Genomic DNA, 18,801 nt, shown 5'->3' with positions numbered 1-18,801 from the left:
AGCAGGGCTGCTGCATGGCAGTGCCCGGTGCAGCTCTTGCCCGAGGGGTGTCCTCAGCAGAGCAGGACCGGGCGCCTGCACAGAGGTGCCCCATGGTGCTCTCACCAGCCGGGACGTGGGTGGTGGGAGTAGGCAGAGGGGTGAGCGGTGCCTCGCTGGCATCCTGCACGCACGTCCTCCCCTCCTGGCCTTTTGCCTGCTGGCTTTGCGGTGGGACCGTCAGTGTGAAAGGAAGGCGCCTGGGGAGCTGGAATTGGGGGTGCCAGGACTTGCAGAGCCCCCGGTGCTGCATGAGGGGCGCGGATGTGGCGCAGCTGGGTGCTCTGTGGCACCGGGTTCCTGGTTGGCTCGGTACAGGCAGCGTGTGGCAAGGGCATCCCCACTGCAGCCTGGATGCCCTCTCCCTGCCAGGGGCTCTCCCTGCTTGCTCTCCCCTCCATGGTATTCTCTCCCTGATGGGGGCTCTGGAGCCAGTCCTGTGCCCACACCAGTGGCCATGGCTCTGGGCAGGGTGGACGCCACACGCAGGGGCCGTTTTGCCCTGGGTCCCTCCTGGGACGGTCTTGCAGAGCAAGTGAGGACGTGGGGCTGGGCTGCGAGGAGGGTACGGGGCGCTGCGGGGTGGCTGGGCCAGGGGCTGTCTGCGGGGGATTCGTGATCTGCATGTGCGCCTGCTGGTCCCCAGCACTGACAGGAGACCTGGGGCTGCAGGGTGACCCGGGCAGAGGTGAGCTCACAGCCCCTCATCAAAGCACTGAGCTTGGAAGAGGAAGAGGGACTTCACCCCGCATCTCTTTTACAAGCAAATAATAAAGTGCAGAGATGTAAATGGAGCATGTAGAGCTGGCATAGCTGTGACCTCTGTTCATCCATCCATCCATCCATCCATCCACCCACCCACCTACCCACCATTTGTTCCTTCATTCTTTCTCATGTGCTCTCTTTCTTTCTCTCTCTCTGTGTCTCTCTGTCTGTCTCTCTCTCTCTTTCCCCATGGGTGCTGGGGTTTCCGTGCTGGCACAGACGATGGAAGAGGACACCCTAGACGATTTTGCATCTGAGCACGGAGCTTCCCTAAGCATGGAGTCTTTCACGCAGAAAAGCCTTGTCTCCTCTCCTGAGGTTGTCACCATCCTCCTTCTCTCCCCACCCCTCGCTCTCACAGTTTACCCCCCCGTGGGGCCCTCCGGCCTGCCGAGGTGGCTCCTGCCCTCTGAGCAGAGCTTGCCCCCCTGGGTGGGTCCCCTCTCCAGCGATGGGCAGGATCCCTCGCCAGGACAGGGCTATTGGTGAAATCTGCTCCCCTGAGTGTTTCTTCTGGGCTGTGAGACAGGGTCCTGGGAGAGACCTTCCAGTGGAGCCCCGCTGTGCACCCCCAGGGCTGGCTGTGCTCTGGGTGAGGGGGCCGTGCTGGAGGCCAGCGCTGGGGGTCCCGAGGCAGTGCTGACCCTATGGCACAGGCACTCTGCGGGTGTCCGCTCCAGGTGCAAGCAGGCAGGCAGCTACAAGCTGTCTTTAGCAACCCCTTGTGCTTCCCTTTCACTTGGGCTACAGTTACAGTTCCCCGGGCCCAGGCACCCTGAAATAGGGCATCTCTGGAGGCATCAGAAGTGTTGGCACTTAGGCATGTGCAAAGCAGGGTGACGCTGCCTTCGATGTCCTCGTGCAGTGCCCACGGGTGAGGAATGTGAGCTCTCGACACTGCTTGCATGCAGGGTTTATCTCACGTGATGGTGGTTGTTTCCCAGGACAGCCAAGAGAAGATACCACTGAGCAGGAGAAAACTGGTCCTTGAAACTTGGTTCTGGTGTGGTTGGACCCAGCCATGCTGCAGTGCAGTGTGGTGCCCAGCGGTGCTGGGGTGCATGTCCTGCCTGAGTGCCCCCAGGGAAGACAGCAGAGCAGGAGCAGTGTCGGGCAAGGGGGCAGACGAGGCAGGGGCAGGGGCAGGGGCGAGGCGGGTCCCACTCTCACTCCCTGTCATCTCCCTTAGCGCAGAAGTTGCCAGCGTCGGCAGGCCGTGCCCTACCAGCACAGCTGGAGCCTGAACCTGGGCTGGCTGGAGCACATGTCCCCAGGAGACAGCATGGGCCTGAGTGAGGGCTTGGGCACAGCCTCAGGCTTCAACAAGGATACAGGCACCTTCAGCGAAGCTTGGGCTCTGCAGCAGCATCTCCTGGTCCACACTGGGACCCTCTACGTACCAGTATTTAGGAGCTGGTGGACAGAAATAGTAGAAGTGAGGTGCGCACACATCTCTTGATTCAGAGAGTCTTCCCTTCCGCCCTCCAGAGACCCTCGGGGTGCCAGGGCTGCGCTGGAGTGCAGGTGCCGAGGTGGCGTCACCAGTAATTTCTGTCCAGGTGTTAGTGGCTGAGACTCAGCAGTTGATATGTGGGAACTTGTCCTCTCCTGGCCTGTGGTCACCATGAGGAATTCGTGGCCCCGAGAGGGTAACGACATGAGGACAGCACATCTGCAGAGCTTGGAGCTGTCATCACGCTCAGCCAGAAAGTCCCTCAGTGCCTGCGGGCTTCAGACCCGCTGAGGCTGGGTTATCTGTCACCCCCAGCTACACACATCTCCACCCTCCCCTCCATCCCTCAGTCCTCACTCCTGCTGGAGGACCAGAATGCTGGGCTGGGAGGTGCTGCGAGTCTCTTCAGCTTCGGGTGACAAAGCAACCCAGTGTGTTGTCTCAACATCTCAGATTCACTCATTCTCTCCTTGTCGTGAGGCTCGTGCTTTCCTCTCAGGTGAGCTGGGTATCCCTGAGGAGCAACGAAAGATGGCAGGGACATTGAAGGATGCCAAAGGGAGAAGCCTCCTGCCTGCCCTGGGCTCTGCCGAGGTTATGGGCCTTGTTGGCAGGGGCAGAAGGCTGTCTCTGCTCCATGTCATCGTTTCTTTCCTTCCTACCAGCTTCCTCTCTCTTGTGATGTGTAGGCCACAGTGAGAATGGCCTTCCCAAGTGCTCCTGTTCCTAGAGCAGATGCATTGGGAAGGGGAGGGGGGGAAGTGTGAAAGTAAATTATCCCTTGGGAAGTCAAGGTTGCTTGACAGCCTTGGGACAGACCCTTCCCAGCATCATCACTTCTTAGACTCAGCTCCTGCCTTGGCACACACTCTGTCCTGACAACCTACTGACCTCCAAAGCTCCAGAAGTTCTCTTCTTTACTGGAGGACATACTCAACTATCCAGGTATTTGCTCCGAACATCCCTGAGAGTCCTCAAGCTCTGGAGACACAAGGGCTGCCATGAGCTGTGCAACCAGAGCTGTGGCCGGAGCTGGCATTGAGCCCTCCAGAGCAGAGTTCAGATCACACCACAGAGTAGTTGGCTGTTCCCTTGGAGTGGACTGTGCTCATCCCAACAAAGTTTGAGGAGAAGGAAGCTGGTTTGGAAATAAATCCGGAGCTTTTGGGTTTTCCTTACTGGCTAAGAGGTGCTGCCATGGATGAACACATTGTTCCAGGCTTCAGAAGACTTGTCTTAAGGCTTTTTGAGCTACAACATATATCTCAAGCCTTAACTCAGAGAAGGAGCCTGAAGAAACTCATCGTCTTTGTCCAGAGAAGGTCTCCTCCAAAGGACTCTGGTTTGCAGCCAGAGAAGGGGGACGAGAGGGCTTCACTGAAGAGATTTGTACATGTGCTCACAACCTGTCCATCCTTGCCTTGGCTGCGGAAAGGGCTCAGCAATGAGACCGCAGTGCAGGAGCAGAAGAGAAGCTGCTGTACCCTCAGGAAAGTAAGCAGTCTTCTGGTGGAATCGCCCACGAGCATTGCTACTGAACAGGAAGCCTGGTGCTGAGGAAATCCCAGAGACCAACCTGGGCTTCCCGGCAGGCCCAACACAGCTGCTGAGTTAGTGATAATGTTGCTTTCATAGGTCAAACCCAACTGTGAAAGACCTCGGTGCAACCTGGTGCTCCTGGCAGTCACCGACTGTCTCTGTTGCAACTTCCATGGACTAGGAAGAAATAAAACCTGCATTGGAGGCGGGTATGGAGGAAGGGACCTGGAGAGCCAACGGTGCTTGTGAGTGCAGGGTAAAGGCGTATCGGAGAGGCTTGTGCAAGCGATGCTCTAGAGAACTGGCATGGGACAGGTCTCCTGAAGACCTGGCTCCTCCAGCACAGGTGCGCAGGGCTGCCTGGCTGCGGCAGGGTGCAGGTGCCATGGCAGAGTCCCTGGCAAGGATCCGTCTTCCATCTGCAGAGGAGGGTGCCCTTACTGCCGTGTGTGTGGCATGGCTTGCAATGCACGTGTGCCGTCCCAGCGGCTGTCCTGGCAGTGCGAAGAGCCAGCACCCGCCTCTGCCCTCGGGTGGCTCGGGGTTCTTGCAGGGGGCCAGCGGCAGGCCGTACCCGCGCGCAGCCCCCGTGGTGCCTCCCGCCCAGGCACAGCCCTGCTGGCGCTCGGGGGGGATTTTCAGGGGGCAGCCACGCTCTTGCGAGAGCCCGGGGCGGCGGGGCAGGCGTGAGGTCTGCTGCTTGCCGGGGTGCTGCCAGGGCAAGGCCTGGGGCACTTCGCCTAGGGAGCTTTGCTTTCTTTGGCACCTGGTAAAGAAGGCAGGAGCTGGGAGGTGGCATTTTTCTGCCGGGGGCTTTCACCAATTTCGGATTCCCCTCCTTGTGGAAGCCCTTCCACTAGTAATTGGTTTTCCTCCTTTCTTTCTCTCTAATCTCATCTTCTTTTCCCTTCCGTCTCGCTCTGCTTCCCTCTGCCCCTCTGTTTCCCCTTATTCAATGTAAGGTTTCCATTTTGGGTGCAACTGCTCCAAACATTCGCCCTGACACCCCTGCGTGGGGTATGGTTCATATTTTCCTGGATTATTTTTCCTAGTTTGAGCGGGGAGCGGGCAGGCAGCCCTCCCACACCCTGGTGCCGCAGAGGGTCAGTCTTGCCCAGCCTGCAGAAGTGACGCTGGCTCTGCCCGCAGGCTGGTGCCCAGGCAGCCTGTGTCACGGGCAGAGCCAGCCCCATGGTGAACTCCGCAGGACCGTGCCCACAGCGTTGCCCTTCGCGCGTGTGCTGCCTACGCTAGGATGGCTGGGGAGGCTGCTGGGCTTCCTCATCTGTGTACATGTTTTCCTGCTGCTGTCTTCTTGTGGGTTATTTTCTACCTTCTGTTCCAGAAGTGGTTGAATTTTAGCAATGCTTTGTTCTTGGCACTTGTGAAGTCTTCAGCTGTCTTGCAGGATGAACATGTGAATGTACAAAGTGTACGTAGTAACAGTAATCTAGCATCCTCCCCTGCGCAGCAGCACAGATACACTGGGTGGTATATCACCTACCCACTGTGTCCTTGCTGCAGGATGCTCCACAACCTTTACTTGGTCCTTGCTGCAGTACCCGTAGCTGTCTCAGCTGCCAAGCCCGTGGTCTTCTTTTACATATCATAGGTAACCTTTTACAGGTTATATTTTCTGAACCGTTTGGTTTCAGCATTGCTAGAAACCTTTGCTAAATAATTGTTTCTGATGAGATTTCCCTGGAGAGCTGGAAAAGAAGGATGGACTTTGGAGTGAATCTGAGCTGCAGCATCTGGTAGGAAGGGGAAAGGGCCTTTCTGATGCCTAAAGGTGGTTTCTTTTCTTGCTCATGCTTCTGGCAGTCTGACATAGTCTTAGGGCATGTGGATGAAGCTGAGAGTGAAGCTACTCAGAACACAGACTGTTGCCTACAATGAAATCTCACCCTTTGCTCACAGCACAGCCAGCTGAAAACAGGAGTCAGATGGGGAGTCCCAGTTGGGTTTAACTGGCCAGCTGTGTTCCCCTGCCTCATGAGAGATGCCCCGATGGCTGTTAATGTGTCTGCTGGGAGCATTGCTCCCACTTCTCTACTTCCACCAAAGCTGCAGATGTTGCAGGTATATCAGTGAGCCACCGCCCAGAGCAAAACATGGTCCCTGGAGAGGATAGAGGGGCTCAGTCCCTGTCACGGCATCAGCCCCCTTACTTTCAGTCCCTTCTCTCCATCAGTGAGTTGCTAGGCTCTATGTATAGACCCTGCCTCAACTCTTGCATGAATAGTAATAATAATAATAATAATAATAATTTAGTGAGCCCTGTCTGAGGCAGATCAGCTTTCTGTTACTCATGACAGCAGTCATCAGCAGTTAGGTAAAGTATGTTTGATGCTAACTCTTCTTGCTCCAATTGCAATGCAGGGCTCGGAGCATTGGGTATTTATAGAGAGAGAAACTCCTAGGCTGGAAGCGGTAGCTCTAAAGAAAGCTCTGGGAGTCAAGAAAGAAGAAGCACATGCAGGTACCTCAGAGGTGAAAATGAGCGTGAGCGTATCAAAAGTGGAGATGGCAGTAGGGAAAGCCAAGGACGTGGCAGGCCAGGAAGAGCCAGCAGATGCAGCCCTGGATACCCGGACGAGAGCAAAAATGATCGCTAGTCCAGAGGATTTTGAGTCTGTCTGGGAGGATGAGATCTATGAGAAGGAAACCAGGGAGGAGCCCAGCCAGGAGGCAGAGCGCCTGCCAGCTGAGAGCACAGAGGAGGAGCCCCAAGAGCAGGGCGAGGAAGCAACCACCAGTGAGCCAGGTCTGCCCAAGCCATGTCAGCAGCCTGAAGAGAGGCAAAGGGCCAAGATTTTGGGGCCAGAGCCTCCCCAGGGAGAAAGCGAGGTGGTCTCCAAGGAGCATGCTTCTGCAGCCCCCAGGAAGCAGGAGGCCAGAGTGCCGGCCGCAGCCACAGAGCTCGTTAAAATTAAAGTGAAGGCTAGTGACGACAGCTTGGAGACTTCTGCGACCCAGAGGATCATCTACTTAGGAGATCCAGAGGGAGAGGAGAAGGACAGTAAAACACACCTGCTCTCGGAGACTGGTGGACGGCTTGGCTTGGAGGAGAGACCAGAAGCCACTGTGAACACGTCCAGGGAGGGATCCGGGCACACGACACCTGCGGCAGAAGGGTTCCAACCCCCTTCTTCAGCAAGTCAGCAACACAGGGCAGTGTCTGGAAAACCTGCTGAAGCACCGGAGCAGCCTGGGACAGGCTGTGATGGGACCAGCCTGGTGGGACATCCCACCTCGGGGCGGGAGGAAGGGCTGCCCCTACAGCAAGAGAAAGCATCTGCTGGGCTGACAGGCTGCGAAGCACCCGAGGGAGGTGAAGCCCTACCATGTTCCCAAGAGGTGGGACCACAGGAGACGGATCTGCAAAGCCCAGTGGGAGGCTTGAAGCCGTGCGGCCTGGCAGGGGATGGCCACGGGGCTGAGGAACACAGAGGGAGCCCAGCACAGAGCCCGGACATCTGCATGGCAGTGGAGGGGCTCTCAGGAAGGATAGGAGCCGACGGCGACAAGGAGGAAAGTGCCAGAGTGGTTCTTCAGATGGAAGAGATAGAGACCAAATCACCTCCGTTAGCTTTGCCTTGGCAGGGCCACCCTCACACCACCGCAGGGTCGGAGGGGGATAAACCCAGCACTCCTGCCCCTACGCCCTTTCCCCAGCAATCCAGCCCTGTCCCTGCAGAGCCAGCCCCAGGCACTGAGCCGGAGGGCAGAGACCTGTCCCAGGGCACCAGTCCTGTAAGAGGTGTGGGCATACCCAAGGATGTGAACCCCGCAGCAGAGGTGGCACGCAAGGAGGCAAGCCCTGTAGTAGGCAAAGGAGCACCCAAGGACGTGAGCCTTGTAGCAGAGGTGGCAATACCCAGGGGCACCAATCCTGAATCTGAAGAACAACCCCAAGACATGGGCTTTGCTACATGTAAACCACACCAAGGTGCAAGTCCTGTTGCAGGAGGACCACCCGAAAACACAGACGCTGCAGCAGAGCCGATCCAGGTCAGAGACCTGGCCACAGGGGAGGTGGCCCAGGACATGGGCCCTGTCACAGTGAGGGCAACCCAGAGCAAAGTCCCTGCCACAGAAGAGCCGCTCCAGGAGGAGAAGCTCATAATAAAAGAGCTCTCCCAGGACATAGGGCCCACATCAGGGAAGCTGACCAGAGATGAAGGCTGTGGGATGGAAGAATTGTCCCATGACAAAAGCCCTGGCATGGAAGAGCTGCCTCCCAAGGCAGAAGAACCAGAACAACAGACTGAGGCCATAACAAGAGACCTGCCCCAAGAGGGTCCCGTGGCTGAAGGGCTGCTCCACACTGCAGATTCCAAAGCACAAGAGCCACCCTGGGACTTGGAGTTTAATGTGGGACAAGATCTGCAGGGCAGGAGCCCTACAGTAGGAGAAACCGCCAGGGACAGTGACCTTGCTCCGGAGCAGCCACCGCAGGATAAGTCTCCTCCCAAAGAAGCTGCTGATGTCCCACACTCCCACTCCCCGTAGAAGGATTGTATCAAGGAAGCAAGACATACCGGCTCTCTACCTTGATCTATGAAGGCGGGGAAGAGCTGCAAGCGAGCAGTGGGACACATCAAATAGAGTCTGGGTTGTTGGTGTGCATGGCTGGGAGGACAGGAGCCGTGTCCCAGGAGCATGGAAATGTCGCTGTGGCCCCAGGTAGCTGGCAGGACAGCGAGAGCTACAGGAAAACCTCAGTGGCCTCTAAGATTAAGATGTTTGAGCAAAGCAAAGTGGAGCAAAGGGCAGCCCAGGATGGGCAAGAGCGTGTGCCTGAAGCTGAGACATCAGCAAAAGCAAAGGGGAAGACGGGTCTGGCACAGGACGTGCTTTTGAACACGGGCCTCGCCTCACCGCCGGCGGTGCCGGTCACTCCGGTGGGACCTGCGTCCAGTGTGGGCTCCTTGGCCCTTGGGCGAGGGGCTGGTTCAGGAGGCGCCTCCCAGCCTCCCTCTCTGAAGGAAGATGTTTCTGTTGACCTGGAGCATGAAGGAGAAGACAGTGCTGACCTGGCCTCCCCCGACTCTGGCTGCGAACTCACACTCGCAGAAGCCGTGGTAACTCCTCCGATGAACTGTCCGGACGGAAAGTTCATGCGCATGTTGTGTGGCTCTTTATTATCATGTTCAGTGGCTCTTCCCACATCCATTGACTGACAGCAGTCGCTTTGCATCCCCTGTCCTTTTATGTATGTGTGTGTGGTCAGGCTTATTTGCTGAATGCAGACCCGCTGGCCAGTTGGTTCATCAGCTTCTGTTTTGTGACCCCCCACGACATTTTGGCTCCCTGGAGAATGCCGCTCGCTAAACCCGAGAGCGGGCACCCAAGCTTCATGTCCAGGAGCAAGAAAGGGAGACGGGGGGTGGCTGAAGGAGCTGCGACTCTGTCACGGACACGCACACACACCTAGCAGCAGCGTGCCCACGCTTCCAGCTTCACCCTTGCATTTCTTACGTTGATATCCCTTCTTGCTTAGCTCGCCGGCCTCACCCACCCTCCCCTGTCTTCGGCAAGCTGGTGGCTGGATGATGAAATAGCTTTCTTCGCTCTTGTAAGCACTAGATCAGCTCCTGTAGAGTTCATTTCCTTACAACTAACCATTTTCTCTAATCCAGAGCAAATCTCAGGAACCAAGTGGGGAAGAAAAGGATTTATCTGACCCGTCAGTAAAATCCAGCCTGAAAGAAGAGAATTTAAAGACTGCTGTTCCAGTGGTCTTCCAGGTCTCAGTGCTGTTTTACTAACTGCTTCTTACAGTAGTATGAAAGCTCACCTTAACCAGCTGAGGGCTGTGTGCTTCCAGCTCCTCTCCCCATTGCAGAGTTGTTATGTATATATTTATACATACACACACACGAAAACATGTATGCAGGTGTGTTCCTCTTGAGTTTGTTTGGCACCCTGTTTCTCATACCTCTCAACCTCCCAGCAGTGCCAAGGGAAGGTTGTGCCGGCACAGCCTGGCCCGTTGAGGGGATGGCTCTGGCTGCAAACACTTGGACCAGAGTCCAGGAGGTGGGTTTCCTCTGGCTTAGAGCTGTTCCTAAGGGAGAACTGCCTAGAGCGACATGCAAAGTCCAGCAATGGTCTAGATTTCCCAAAGTCCAGCAATGGGTCTAGATTTCCCATGGTTTCATGGCAAAGTGTGGCGAGGGGAAATGTACCCTCCGATGGCGGAGTTGAGAGGTATGTCCATGTCTGGAGAAGAGCTAACGGAGGGAGGTCATCCCCTGGCTCTGATCGTGCTGTCAATTACACTGACCAAACACTCAACCAGGTCATCCCTAAGACTCGCCCCTGGCTGCCTGAGGCCTCTGGAGGGGGAGCGTTGTGTTGGTGGGGCAGATTCCTCCCCCGGCGCAGGCAGCCGCCCCGGCAAGGAGGGCTGGTGGGTGGCCCCGGCGGGGCTGGTCCTCCTCCCTCTGGGGTGATGCTCAGCAGGGCCCATGCGGATGCTCAGTGGAATTGGCACGCTCCTTCACTTCTCCTTCACCGTGCGTGGCTGATGGGGCCCTTTTCTTTCAAACTCTTCTCTCTTTCTTTCCCTTTGTTTGTTTTTTTTTTTTGAGTGCCCAACCTTACTGACATACGATAGCACTGGCGTCTGAGCTGTTTCTGAATGTCTCTTAACAGACCTGTTGTTTTGCATACATCTGCTTCCACCGGGTGCACTGACGTGCCTCCAAGCTGGCCAAGCTTTTCTGTGTGACTGACCCTTTTTTGAGATGGTTAATTAGCAATAGACTTTTGGCAAAATCAGATTGAATAACCCTTCTCCCTCCACCCCACCCCTGCAAAGTCGCTGCTGTCAGAAAGGTTTCAGTCTCCATGCTTGAGTTGTGTTTGACTCTACTCTGTGATGTTTGCTGCAGCCTTCTTTCTCCTCCTCCTCCTCCCCTCTCCCCCGTCAGCACTGCCAGCGCTGCCGCGCCATGCGGTGCTCACTGTGTCCGTCTCTCTCCGCCATTGTGTCTCATTCAGAGAGCGGGCTTGAGGGAGGGCGCCGAGGAGAAAGCTAAGCCGCCTCGGCACAGGGCTCCCGAGAGTGACACCGGCGATGAGGAGCAGGACCAGGAGAAGGACTCAGTCTTTCTGAAGGACAACCACCTGGCCATCGAGCGCAAGTGCTCCAGCATCACGGTCAGTTCAACCTCCAGCCTGGAAGCAGAGGTGGACTTCACAGTGATCGGTGACTTCCACGGCACAGCTTTTGAGGACATCTCCCGGAGCCTGCCCGAGCTGGACAAGGACAAGAGTGAAACGGAAGACGAAGGCCTGGTTTCCTTCCAGCACACTGACAAAGTAGTTCCCGGATTGGAAGAGGATGTCAAAGGCGGGGAGAAGGTCTCCCAGCCCAGCCCAGATGTCTCCCAGCTAGAGGTACACAGGGACGCCATTCCACCGAGACTGTCTCAGTGCCATCACGCATCCACGTTCCTTGTCCTGGTGCCCGGTATTGCCTCGCTGGTGTGCACTCCCACATTGGTTTGGAAGAGCATGCTAGCTTTCAAACATCCCCAAGTTCCTGTCCAGTGTAGCTGTTTTCCCCCGATGCACGCTGTCGTCTGTGTTGCATGGCTCTGTCGTGTGTTTCGTGCGTCTGCTAACCAGGAGAAGTCATCGTCATCTCTTAATCCCCGGCGTTTGGCTGCCTACCCTGGCCCTCGCACCACTACAGCATGTCAGCAGCTGGGAAGGGCACGTGTCGCTAACCAACGGCTCTGTCCTTGTGTTTTGCATGAAGTCAGTGACCAGTTTGTGTAGTGAAGAGAAATGTGCTGCCAACTAACCTCTCTGGTCGTGCCGGGGCTGGGAGGGATTTACGGAGTAGCTTGTGGGAGCCGCTCCAAAGCTCGTGGAGGGTCACTCTTATGCCGGGAGGGATTATAACGGGGCTAAGAAAAATGCATGCGGCATGCGTATGGAAGTTGAGTGTACACCACAGGGAGAGGACAGTAGAGCCAGTCCCAGCTCGGATGAGGGCCATCTCCTGCCCGGTCAGCACCGGGGCAGCCCTCCAGCCCTGGCAGGTAAGTCCCCAATGCTGCCTGGAGCTGCTGGGGTGAGTCCAGACCTCGAGCCAGGAAAAAGCTGCAGAATTAGAGGGAGCTTTCTCTGAGCCAGCCTGGAAACCCTTGTGCAGAGCATCCAACGCCGTGGGCTCCAGAGTCACAGCAGGACCGTGGGCATGGGTGGTCAGCTCTGTGGTGCCCCATGGCCAGCACTGGGCAGGAGAGGCCGTTGGCTCGGGAATGCTGAGCACAGGCTAAGCATCCCCTGTGCAGGAGCCCTTGGCAGCTCCAGTTGCCTGTAGCGGGGGAGTGCTGGAAACCTGTCTCCATTCCCCCGAGGTTCTGACACCCGGGGTGTAACTACAGCCGCCGGGAGCTGGTGCAGATCATAAACCTGCTGTGGGGCACAAGTGAAATGGATTTGGTGGGTCTTGCCCACCCTCTGAAGACCAGTTTGACCTAACCCATGGTGTCTATAAATCTATCCAAAAAATCCCTGAAAACCCCAGGGACAGAGCATCAGGTCTGATTTGGGGTATGTCAGTCACACAGGACGCTTTGCATGGTGGCCGTCTGCCCAGGGCAGCAGCCTGGCCTCTGCTCTTTGCCCAGGTAGAGCTCGGCATGACGCTTGAAGGACGTCATACGTGTGTGGCACTTGCAGAGGAGTGGGGCAGGGATGCTCTGCTCGTGGGGGCTGGTGCACAAGGAGCACTCAGGGCTGTTGGCATCGTGTCCCAGTGCCTGACTTGCTATGTTTCTTCTGCAGTCATCAGCCCCGAAAATGGATGCTGTGACCGTCAGCCTGGGGCCGGGCATGAAGAAGCCTGAAGCAGATGGCTCCGCTCCCCACCAGGTCGGCATCAGAGACGCAGCCCAGGTGACATGGTGGCTCCGTCCTTGTGTGGCCCTGGTCCCCAATGGCTCAGCCGAGCCTCAGTCCGGCAAAACCTGTCCCCAGGCAGCAGCACTGGGAGGGCGGGTGGCTGCGTGGGGCAGTCGGGGCCTCTGCTCACCGTTGTCTTGCTGGAGTCCCCAAAACATCAAAGCAAAGCCCACCTAGAGATATTCTGTGTGCGTCCCTGGCCCCATCTGCCATGCCGCTGGGCAGCGCTGGCACATGGAGACGTCTCCAGAGGGTGACAGCCACCATACATGCTGCACCGTGCATGTCCGTGGCCTCACGGCCCTCCCCAGCTTCCTCTGGCAGCAAGGACGGCCACACCGTCCCTGTGAGTGTCACCCCCTCCCTGGCACCTCCAGGCTCACCAGGTTTCCTTTGCCCCGGCAGGTGGAAGGAGGCACCCCGGGCAGCAGGGACACCACAGCCACTGCTCACGCTGGCACCGCAGAGATGGCACTGGTGACCTCAGTAAGTGGGGCTGGCCCTTTGAGAGATGGGGGAGCCGCTGTCCCCTGCGGTCCCTCTGCTCCGACAAGGGTGACTGGGGCTGGCTGTGCTGGGGAGGGACCCTGCCCCACCGGGGATGTCTGTGGAGGGCGACCTGCCGTGTTTGCCCCTGCATTGCGCCTGAGCCAACGCGCCCATCTGCTCTTCTTTCAGGATCACAGCACCAAGGCTGGGAAAGGGGCTGTTCCCACGACAGACTTTCGCTCCCTCTCACCGGTGAGGGGGGGACGTGGCACCACCAGCCAGGCCAAGTGGTGGGGAGGGAGGGAGGCAGCCTGCGGGGCTGGGGGTGGGCTGGGGTTGGTCCCACAAGGCCCCCTCCCATGTTCCCAGTACTGGTACCCTTGGCTGGTGTGTTGGTACTGGGAAGAGCAGAAGGATGCTCAGAAGGTTGGGGAGCGAGATGGCAGGGGACCCCCTGCCCGTGGCCTTTCTCCTGTGCCAGATACGCACCTTGAGCATCTGCTGGAGGGGGATAATTCCTAAAAAGTAGCCCAGTCCCGTAGCGGGCTGAGATATCTTTAGCCCTGGGTGTCCTGCCTGGCCACCCAAGGCCACACACAAAGTCTTCTGACTCCCAGTGGAGGTAATGGCCATCAACAGCCCTGCCCAGCCGCAGGCCTTCCTGTGTAAAGTGTTTTCCTACTCGATTGCCTCATTTCGATGGAGTCACGCCTGGCCAAACGCCACGTGCTGCCCCAGGCTCATCACTTTGTGCAGCAGGGAGAACGTACCCGGCACTGTGTGGCTGAGGCACCAGCGCAGCCTTCCCAGCCCTCGCCACGCAAAGCGGGACGGACAAAGCTAGAGGTAGCCTGGCAGCTCTGCACTGGGGGTGGCCCTGAGGATGGATGGGGAAGGGCGAAAACGCAGCCATGAAATCATCTTCCTGCTGCAGAGGCCCTTTCCTGCAGCTCTGGGCTTGGGGTAGCTGTGGAAACCTCTCCCTGGCCCCCCCAAAAGACATAGGTCCACTTGGAAGCACAGTGCAGTGTCTTTTTTTCCCTTGCTGCTCTCTCCCCTCCCATGCTTGGCTGAGTAGGTGCATCCCGGTGGGAAGGTCCCAGCTCTTTGGGAGCCAGCACTGGGGACTCCCTTGTGGTAGCCCCGCTGATGCCACTGCTCTGTGTCCTGCAGATCACCAGCGGCTCCACTGGGAAGGAAGTGCTCACCAGCATATTCAGTGCCACTGCAGAAACCCTCTCCACTTCCACCACTACCCACGTTACCAAGGTAAGAGCAGCTCCAGAGGGGGCAGCCGGGGGGTTCCTGATGAAGCCCCTGGAATTTGAGGATGGGTGGATTTATATTGTGGTTGGTACAGCAGAAAATGCCCCTCTCCTCCTTACAAGCTGAAAAAGTGTATGCTGTCCCATGGGGGATGGCGAGCCAGCACGGTGCCCCGTGCCCCGCTCTGAGGGCTCCGTGCCCCGCTCTGAGAGCCCCATGCCCTGCTCTGAGCGCCCTGTGCCCCGCTCTGAGCGCCCCGTGCCCGGTTCAGCCCTGCTGCGCTGCCTGTCCCATCCAGCCAGGCATGACCGCTGGGGTCTGCAAGCAAGGACAGCCGGGCATCGGGTGTTCATCACCTGCGTAGCACCTACGGGGACTGTGAACACATGCTGTGCCCACCGCTCCTCGTTGGTAGATTGGGAGGGCATGGAGTCGTCGGGGCGAGAAGGAAGAGCAGCGCGCAGTGTTGCTGACCTCCTGAAGCCAACTGCAGGGGTGGAAGGGACTCTGAATTAGGCTGCCAGCAGCACGCATGCGAGTCCCTGCCCATGCAACTGGGGTGGGTGTTCCTTGGTGTACCTAGAGCCAGACCCCAGGTCCCCCTGGCCCAAGAAGCCCACAGCACCAGTACTGGAGCATCTCGCCTTGTGACAGCTATGGGAGCTGTGTTAGCGTGGGGTGTATTGGGTTTATTAGAGCTGGAGTGGTGCAGGCAAGGGCGAGTGACAGTAGGAAAAAAAAGAGACGAGGCTGCATCAGAGGCCCTCGCCCATGGCCATTTCATTCCCAAATTAAGTGCACATAAATGAAAGCAGAAGCTCAGTGAGGGACTTGAGCAGGAAGGAGGGGTGCTCGGTACCTGCTACCCGGCCCTTTTCCTTTCCTCCCCACCTGTGGCCACCTGTGTTTTGCCAGTTCTAACCATGCGCCGAGTCAAGGGTAGTGGGTGATACGCTAAATTACGAGGGGAGTTCCTAAGGTGATGCTGGCGTCATCCCTCCTCCCATGGGCAGAGCTACATCCGCCAGGAGCTGGCTTGTCAGACAGCTGTGGGTGACTGCTTTCCTTCTTGTTGTGCAGACTGTGAAAGGAGGGTTTTCCGAGACCCGAATAGAGAAGCGCATCATTATCACAGGAGATGAAGACGTGGACCAGGACCAGGTAGGAGCAGGACACCCTGGCTTTGCCCGGCTGTGGCTGCCCCTGGCTGCAGCACTGCATGCTTCTGGTTCTGGCTCGTACCTTTTTACTCCTTCTCTCCAAAACCTGACCCCTGAGGCCCCAAACCTACCAGCTCTGTCCGGCAGTGCAGGTCCCCACGGGGTGCAGTGGCACCCACATGAAGCCCCAGCCCAGCTCCCATCAGTGCCTGCTGCAGCAGTGAAGCAGCAGTAAAGGTTACATCTCAGCACAGAGCCCAGTGATGAGATCACCTTTTTATTTTCTTAAAACATGTTTCCAGTTGCCCTTTCTCTGTTGAAATACTCCAAAGTGACCCAGGTTCTTCCTCTCTTTCCAGCACAGTCTCACTACAGGTTGACTCACTCCAAGTGATGGTGTTTTGCATCTGCCTCCGTGACAGAGGAACAAAAAGTGACAGACTTTTATGATGAAATAACAGAGATGATTGACACAAATCTCTAGGGCCACAGGGTCATTTTCCTGTGGCCTAACCCTTTGGGATTTGTTGCTTAAGAGGAAAATTAAAGGCCTAAAGTATTTAAAAGGCTCTAAAATAATTTTTAGATTTTTTTAGAATTATAATAAAAAATTTAATTAGATGATTGTTATTGTAGATTTTTCTAGGGTTTTGCTGCAGAGAGAATTGCTGCTGTTCCTTTCCTTGGGTTTCAGTAGGGAGCCTGGAACATAGCACATCTCTGCAGAAGAAAACAGCAAGAGAAAGGCAGTGCGTGAGGCATCCCAATGGTGTACGAATCCCCGATCGGTGGTGGGCTCCAGCCTCTTCTGCCAGGCTACTGTGGGTTCAGCTTTGAACCTCTGCGTCCGTGTCCTCCTGGAATCCCACTCAGCTCCAGCTGCTTTCTGGCCGCTGGTTCTGGCTGAGAGCAACGTGCCACATTTCAGGGAAGTGACGATAAATGCTTTCATCCTTCTGGTTTCTAGGCACTGGCTTTAGCAATCAAAGAGGCAAAACTACAGCATCCCGACATGCTGGTAACCAAAGCTGTGGTATACAGAGAAACAGAACCTTCTCCAGAGGAAAGGGACAAGAAACCTCAGGTAGGTGGAGGAGGGACCAGGTAGGATTTATACCTGCTGTGTAAGGGGTGGATGTCACTGGGCAAGCGTCGCTGGTCCCCACCAGCGGCAGCTGCTGGTAGGTATTGCTGCTCCTCGGCGCTGAGAGGAGGCAGCTGTCGGCCAGCAGTTCCAGTGTGATGGTGGCTCCGGGCATGGCCACCTGGTTGTGGTTAGAAAGCCAGTGCCATGCCACCAAAAGCAATTCTGCAGATGTCACCTTGCTGTCCTGCTCAGCAGAGGGGTCAGAGTCATTGGCATGTAAAGAAGAAAGGACCTACTTGTCCCCCGGGGCGGGGAGGGAAGGAGGTGATCCGAGTTTTGTGGATGGGCTGAGAAACTTGGCTACAGGTTCTGCAAAGCCAGTCCAAAGTATCAGCCAGTGTTTGCAAAAAAAGAGGTTTCTTTAGTCCCGTTCAGATCTCCAGGTTGTCTTTTTATACACACGCAGGTGCAGGCAGCAGTACACGAGGTTTGCACTTCCCCGCAGATGCCCCAAAGCAGTCACAGCCCCAGACATTTTTCTTCAGGGCAAAGCTGCCTTGAGAAGTCCTGCCCCACTCTTACCCCCCTACTCTGACCCCGTTGCTCCCCCATCAGCCGCGTTGCTGCAGCTCTTCGATGGTGGCACAGCCCAAGACCTGTGTGTCAGAGCAGCTGAGGGGCAGAGGAGCGTGGTGGAAAGGAGAGGGGGAGCTTCCGAAGGCAGCTTCACTGCTGAAAAATGTATGAGGAGCTCTGTCACCAGCCAGGCTGCAGGTGCATTTCGAGAGACCTCTTTGGAAACGTGATTTTGTGTTTCTTTATCATATGAAGATTTTGATTGGCAGCTTTTAAGCTTGGAAAAGCGACCAGCTCCGTTGCAGCTTGGAAGGTCAGAAGAGGCTCTTGCATCTGCCTAATCTTACCTCCTATCGCACAGTACAAACAAGCAAGCCCAGACACTTCTGCATCACTTAGGGAGCCACCCAATTTTAATTGAATGGCTTAAAGTAAGGGAGCAGTGACTCACTGTTATCTCCCCCATACACCAACACCAGCCCAGTGAATTAAGAGTTCCTGCTAATTACCAGAGGTCCTGGTAATTAAGTGCAAACTGTGGCCCCAAGTGTTTGCAAATTTACTGTCCAGTGCCCTCATACAAAGAGGAGCCCTTTTGCAGCTGAAGAAGTCAGCACCCCATGACTGGTCGTTTCCGTCTGCCTTGTACAGGAATCTTGACCAACATGTTCATGGAAGTCGGCATCTGTATTCAAACCTGGAGAACAGCGGAAAAGGAGCCTTCGTGCTGGATTTGTCAGCAAGACATAGACATCCTGGCTGCAATGTTCATGGCGAGAGACAAAAATTTTTAAAAAAGGAATAGCAAATATATTATATATATATATACATACATACATATATATATATATATAAAAACAGGAAACAAAATGCATCCTTGCACTGCTGCTATATGCTGGAAATGAATAGCAAACAACACCACCAACAAACAAAGCCAACCCTCTGCAGATAAATTGAAGAATTTACTGGATTGGTGATAAAATAAGATTTAAAAAATCCTAATAATAACAATAATATTGTTAACAATACAATAAGCCACCATCTTGCATGTTACATTAAAGGATACACAATCATGAGTTCATTTGTTGCACACTGAATGGAAAGGAAAACTGCTTTGCAACAAAGCAAGAAATAAGCAAACTGAAATTAAAAAACCACAAGCAGAAGCAAAACCATTCCCCACCTCTGGAAAGAAGAGAGAAAAACATTGAATTTATTACCTTAGAGTTATTTTCCGATTTGCAAGTGTCGTTTCGCCCTTCTCCTCATTCCATGCTGGTTCTTTTGCATCTTTTGGGGTTCTGTTAACTCTTCCCCTTCCGTTCCTTATCTTCTTCTCTGTGCACTTGTCCAACCTCTTGTTCTCTGAAGGTATTTAAGAATGGATTTCATTTCAAACAAAACAAATGATATGTATATGGTTTCTCATTTATAAAAAAGCAGCCTGTAGGGGTTTCATATGGATGTGCATTTAAGTTATGTATATTATTATATATAAC

The 18,801-nt window shown here is 55.6% G+C and overlaps 1 protein-coding gene across 1 annotated transcript in view; it reads left to right on the top strand.

Moving 5' to 3' along the window:
- Window positions 1–18,801, top strand: part of EPB41L1 (erythrocyte membrane protein band 4.1 like 1) — a 29,834-nt gene extending 11,033 nt beyond the window's left edge. The window contains 8 exon segments of the mRNA XM_050907150.1: window positions 10,808–11,206; window positions 12,608–12,694; window positions 13,130–13,210; window positions 13,403–13,465; window positions 14,387–14,482; window positions 15,560–15,640; window positions 16,607–16,723; window positions 17,954–18,801. Coding sequence (XP_050763107.1) covers window positions 10,808–11,206; window positions 12,608–12,694; window positions 13,130–13,210; window positions 13,403–13,465; window positions 14,387–14,482; window positions 15,560–15,640; window positions 16,607–16,723; window positions 17,954–17,962 — 933 coding nt within the window. The 3' untranslated portion in view covers window positions 17,963–18,801.

This window comes from Gymnogyps californianus, chromosome 17, assembly GCF_018139145.2.
Source record: "Gymnogyps californianus isolate 813 chromosome 17, ASM1813914v2, whole genome shotgun sequence".
In the NCBI taxonomy this organism is placed as follows: domain Eukaryota; kingdom Metazoa; phylum Chordata; class Aves; order Accipitriformes; family Cathartidae; genus Gymnogyps; species Gymnogyps californianus.
Note: the sequence above shows the minus strand (reverse complement) of the source record. Positions and strands in the feature narration are given on the sequence as shown.